Source organism: Silene latifolia, chromosome 9 (genome assembly GCF_048544455.1).
Source record: "Silene latifolia isolate original U9 population chromosome 9, ASM4854445v1, whole genome shotgun sequence".
NCBI classification, from domain to species: Eukaryota; Viridiplantae; Streptophyta; class Magnoliopsida; order Caryophyllales; family Caryophyllaceae; genus Silene; species Silene latifolia.
Genome location: NC_133534.1, coordinates 43,291,137 through 43,296,428, shown reverse-complemented (window position 1 = coordinate 43,296,428; position 5,292 = coordinate 43,291,137). Strand labels below are relative to the sequence as shown.

Here is a 5,292-nt window from a genome sequence, read left to right as displayed (position 1 = left end):
AGTTATTCAAGGATCGTCTAGTTTGAACACCCATCTTAATATTCCCTAGAATATTGTCCATGGGGTGTGAGCTCTTGTATTTCCACTTTGTTGAAGTACTTGGTTCATCATCGTTATTTGAGCTTGACCCAACTTCATTTGGCTCGAAATTGGAGGAAGTTCCCCCTGAATCCAATCCGGGTATTGTATTATAGCCGATTATAACCTCGGACTCTACACCTTGATTTGGATTCAATGTTATAGTAACATCATCTATAACATTGGTTTGGGAGTCCTTATTTCGAGTCAATGTTATAGTATCATCAACTATAACTTTGGTTTTCTCCTTTTTATCTTTTGAGGAATGATCAAGTTCATCACTTGTTCCTTCAATCTCATTGTCCTCCAATTCCAATTCCGGGGGATCGTCTCTTGAAAGACGGAAGTCGGGTTCATCCAAGTCTTCTTCCTCATCCTGTAAAGGCTTATCAAACACGTTATCTTCATCAAAAATAACGTGGATACTTTCTTCAATACAGAAGGTTCTCTTGTTGAAGACTTTGTAAGCCTTGCGATGATCTGAGTATCCTATGAATATTGCCTCATCACTCCTAGGGTCGAATTTACTTAACCGGTTTTTACCGTTGTTGTAAACAAAACATTTACTCCCAAAGCAACGAAGATGGGAGATATTAGGTTTTCGACCTCTAAGGAGTTCGTAGGGGGTTTTCTTAAGAATAAGTCAGATCATAGCACGGTTATGGATATAGCAAGAAGTACTAATGGCTTCAGCCCAAAAATTACGAGGTAAACCACTACACAAAAGCATTGTACGGGCCATATCTTCTATAGTTCTATTCATACGTTCAACGACACCGTTTTGTTGAGGAGTTCTTGGTGCAGAAAAGTTATGCCCTACACCATTAACTCTACAATATTCTATAAAAGCTTGATTGTCAAACTTGGTGCCATGATCCGTACGAATAGATACAAGATTAGTCTTATATTTGTTTTGAACACGTTTCATAAGACAATCAAATTCATCAAACGTTTCGTCTTTTGAATGAAGAAAGATAGGCCATACATACCTCGAGTAATCATCTACAAGAACGAAGACGTACCTGGATCCTCTTCTACTCCTTACCTTCATAGGTCCACATAAATCCATGTGTACTAATTCCAAGGCTTGATTCGTACTTACTACTCTTTTCGGTTTGAACGATGACCTTACTTGTTTGCACCTTGCACACGTGTCACACATCTTTTCTTGGTCGAACTTGATCTTAGGTAACCCTTCAACCAAGTCCCTCTTCTTGAGTTTGTTCAAGGTTAGTGAGCTAATGTGACCAAAGCGTTTATGCCATAAACATGGATCATCAAGAGTAACTTTCATGCATGAGAAAGAATTAGTAGGCACAACATTTAAATCTACCATATAAACATTTCTTTTTCTGTGGCCTTCTAGAATAACATTGCTAGTTCCTTCAATAATAATGCGACAACTATCAGTATGAAAAACTACTTTGTTACCTTTGTCGCATAGTTGAGATATGCTTAGCAAGTTATGTTTTAGACAGTTCACGAGATAAACATCAATAATCGCGTGAGACTTAGAAATTCCGATTTTGCCAACGCCGATTACTTTTCCCTTTTTATTGTCCCCGAACGTCACCTTTCCTCCATTGAACGGCTTGAGTGAAAGAAATAGATTTTTATCTCCGGTCATGTGTCTTGAACATCCACTGTTAAGATACCATTGATTGTTTTCTTTCACTACTTCCTGCAGAAAGGATTAGATACAGTTTTTAGGTACCCAAGCTAAGGCCCTGTTCTTTCTAACTTTTTAGAGCCGAGTGAATTGAGCCGAATCGAATGAAGTAATCAATCGAGCTGAATGAATCGAATGAATGGAGCTGAGTAAATAATCGAATCGAGCCAATCGAATCGAATGGAGCTGAGCTAAATCTAATCGAATCGAATGGAGCTGAGTGAATCAACTAAGTGATTAGAGTTTGAATTGAATCGAATAATATTAAGATTAATATTAATATTAATAATAAATATAATAAATAATAATAATAATAATAATTAATAATAATAATAATAATAATTTTATATCCTCTCGACTGTTGCGATTGTGACCTAACTCTCGCAACAATGGCCAGGGGCCGGCCGCCGCGGGTTGTGGACCCACCAAATCCACCTTTTCGAGGATGGTTCTCTCATGGTTGATGAGACTCTGCGGTTCCCGATGCAAATTGTCTCTAGTGGCAAAGAGAAGGTTTACGACGCTCCTTCGGGGTCGGGGTCTACGAAGGCTCCTACTAAAACCTATTCTCAAGTTTTGAAGAATTCTTGAAAGGTATGAACCTATCCTATGTTCCTGTGGGTGATTAAATCTGCATTACTATTGAAGAGGAGGACATTGTGAAGGAGGTTGAGTATTGGCAAACAACACTAGTAGGTACGGTTTTAGGCAAGCAATCAACGCTTGTTCAGATTGAAAGTTTGGTGTTTAAATACTGGACTCATATAACCACCCCTGAGATTATGTATTTTGCGAAAGGATGGTACTACTTTCGTTTTGCAAGTGCTGAGGATATGAACAAAATTAGGTCGGATACTTGGAACGTTAATGGTTTCCCTTTGGTGTTTAAGCCTTGGAGTCCTACAATTATTGATGAATTGAATGTATCCCATGTCCCTGTGTGGGTTTTGTTCCCAAATCTAGATCCTTGTTTTTGGTCAAAAGCAGGCCTCGATGGGTTGCTAGTGCCATTGGGAATCCCATATGTGCGAATGAACATACTACTAACAAGAGTAAGTTGGCCTTTGCTAGGGTTTTGGTTGATGTTGACCTTTCCAAGGAGCTTCCTAAAGCTATAAAGATTAACTCTCCTTATAGAGGTCCTTTGTTACAGGCTGTGGCTTATGAATGGGTTCCCCATTTCTGCACTGCTTGCAAGAAGATTGGTCACACTCAGGATAGGTGCAAGCCTGCTGGACCAGCTAAGCCCAAAGCTGTTTACAGGCCTAAACAGCCTGCTGCCCCTAAGCCTCCTGAAGCTAGCAGGTCTCCTAAACCCACTGGTACTCCAAAGCAGCCTATAGTTCAGAAGACTGTGGCTACTAAGTTGTCTAACAGGTTCTCTATGCTTCAGGAAGGTGGTCTCATTGAACCTGGCTCTTCTGTCCTGGTTAATGTTGAGACTGAATCTGAAGGTGATAAGAGTGTTGATGATGTTGTTTCTGAGGATTTTGAGTTGGATCCAGGAGAGGCTGATCCACCCCATGATTCTCTCCTCCTGGAACATTAGGGGTCTTAATGACCCCTTAAAACAGCAAGAATCTCATCAGTTCTTGCTGGATAATAAGGTAGATTGTGGGGCTTTTATTGAGACACATGTTAAGCACACAACTATCAAGGATGTTAGAAGAATTTTTACTGGGTATGATCTTGTTCACAATTCAGCTTGTCACTATAATGGGAGAATTTGGGTAGTTTGGAAGCCTACCCTTATTTCTCTTTCTGTTTTGCATCAATCTGCTCAGCATATCCACTGTTCTTTGCTTCATATTGCTACCCAAAAGTGCATTGAAGTAACCTTTGTATATGCTTTTAATGCAAGACTGGATAGAAGGATACTCTGGGATCATCTTCAGGGCATTTCTCATCAGGTTTCTGTGCCTTGGTTGTGCATGGGAGATTTTAATGTTGTTCTTAATATGGATGAAAGACTTGGGAGTACTCATGTACAAATGGCAGATATGCATGAATTCAGTGCTTGTTTGGATGTTTGTCAGTTAGTTGATCACCATACTACTGGTTGTCACTTTACTTGGAATAACAAGCAAGGAGATGGCCTAAGATGGGCTAAGCTGGATAGGATATTGGCTTCCCCTCAATGGCTATCCAGTATGCAGTCCACTGCATCTCCTTAATGCAGGAGTCTCAGATCACTCCCCTTGTCTTGTGAATATTGCTGATTTGCCTCATCCTCCCAGAGCTTCCTTCAAGTACCTGAATTGTTGGGCTCTGTCCCCCCATTTCCAGGACCATGTGAGAGAAGGATGGGGTACTCAGTACTCTGCTAACCACATTGTTTCTCTGTTTCTGAAGCTTAAAAACCTCAGAAGGACTCTTAAGAAGCTTCACACCACCTCTTTTACAAGTCTATCTGATAGAGTGAAGAAGAGTAAGGTGGCTCTTGAGCAATGCCAAGATGATCTTAGGAATTCCCCCATGGATCCTACTCTCATTTCTCTGGAGAAAAAGTTGCTTCATGGCTACTTGTTGGTGAAGAGGGCTGAGATGCAAGTGCTCTTTCAAAGAGCTAAAGTCCAGCACCTTCAGCTTAATGATCTTAGTACTAGATTTTTCTACTCTAAGCTTGCTGATAGAAGACTTAGAAATAGTATTGGCAGAATTCATGATGAGGATGGGAACCTCTGCACTGGAACTGAGGAGATTTCTGCAGGGTTTATTTCCTATTATAAGCATCTGTTGGGCTCCTCTTCCCCTGTCACTTCTCTTCCTTCTCATTTATTTCATCAGGACACTCTTCCCCACGATGTTGGTAACCCCTGCTCAGCTCAGATTAGGGTGCCTGAGATCCTTGATGCCCTTAAATCTATAGATAGGAATAAAAGTCCTGGAATAGATGGGTATTCCTCGGTTTCTTTTTGGATGCTTGGAATGTGGTTGGGACCGATTTTAAAGTCTGCTGTTCTTGAGTTCTTCCAGGACTTGCTATCTTCCTAAAGCGACTCTCGCCACTTTGTTGGTTCTTATTCCTAAGATGGACACTCCCCTCACAGTTAAGGATTTTAGACCTATAGCTTGCTGCACCACTTTTTACAAGGTGGTGAGTAAAATTATTGCTAATAGGCTCAAATCATTTCTTGATTCCATCATTGGCCCCGAACAGGCTGCCTTTGTGGCGATAGGGATATTTTTGATAACACTATCTTTGGCTCATGAGTTAGTTTCCAAATATGGTCGTGCTTACCTTACTCCCAGATGCCTTCTCAAGGTAGATATAAGAAAAGCTTTTGATTACATTAATGGAATTTTCTCAAAGATAGTCTTCTTTATCTCAACTTCCCCACTAGGTTTGTTGATTGGATAATGGCATGTGTGACCTCCCCCCACTATTCTTTACTTATTAATGGTGAGGTCAAGGGCTTTTTCCCTGGAAAGTGTGGGCTTAGACAGGGGGATCCCTTGTCCCCCTATCTGTTTGTTATTTGTATGGAGGTCTTTGTCTAGACTCTTAAGGAAGCTACCTAGGGAGGTTAACTTTTCTTATCATC

General features: G+C 40.6%; 1 protein-coding gene across 1 annotated transcript; it reads left to right on the top strand.

The window, feature by feature from the left end:
* Nucleotides 1-2,136: 2,136 nt before the first annotated feature.
* On the top strand, nucleotides 2,137-4,741 carry LOC141600940 (uncharacterized). Its single transcript, XM_074421197.1, has 5 exons — nucleotides 2,137-2,206; nucleotides 2,396-2,687; nucleotides 2,735-3,257; nucleotides 3,355-3,895; nucleotides 3,927-4,741. Exons 1-5 carry the CDS (start codon nucleotides 2,137-2,139, stop codon nucleotides 4,739-4,741), a joined length of 2,241 nt encoding a protein of 746 aa, XP_074277298.1.
* The last annotated feature ends 551 nt before the right edge of the window (nucleotides 4,742-5,292 follow it).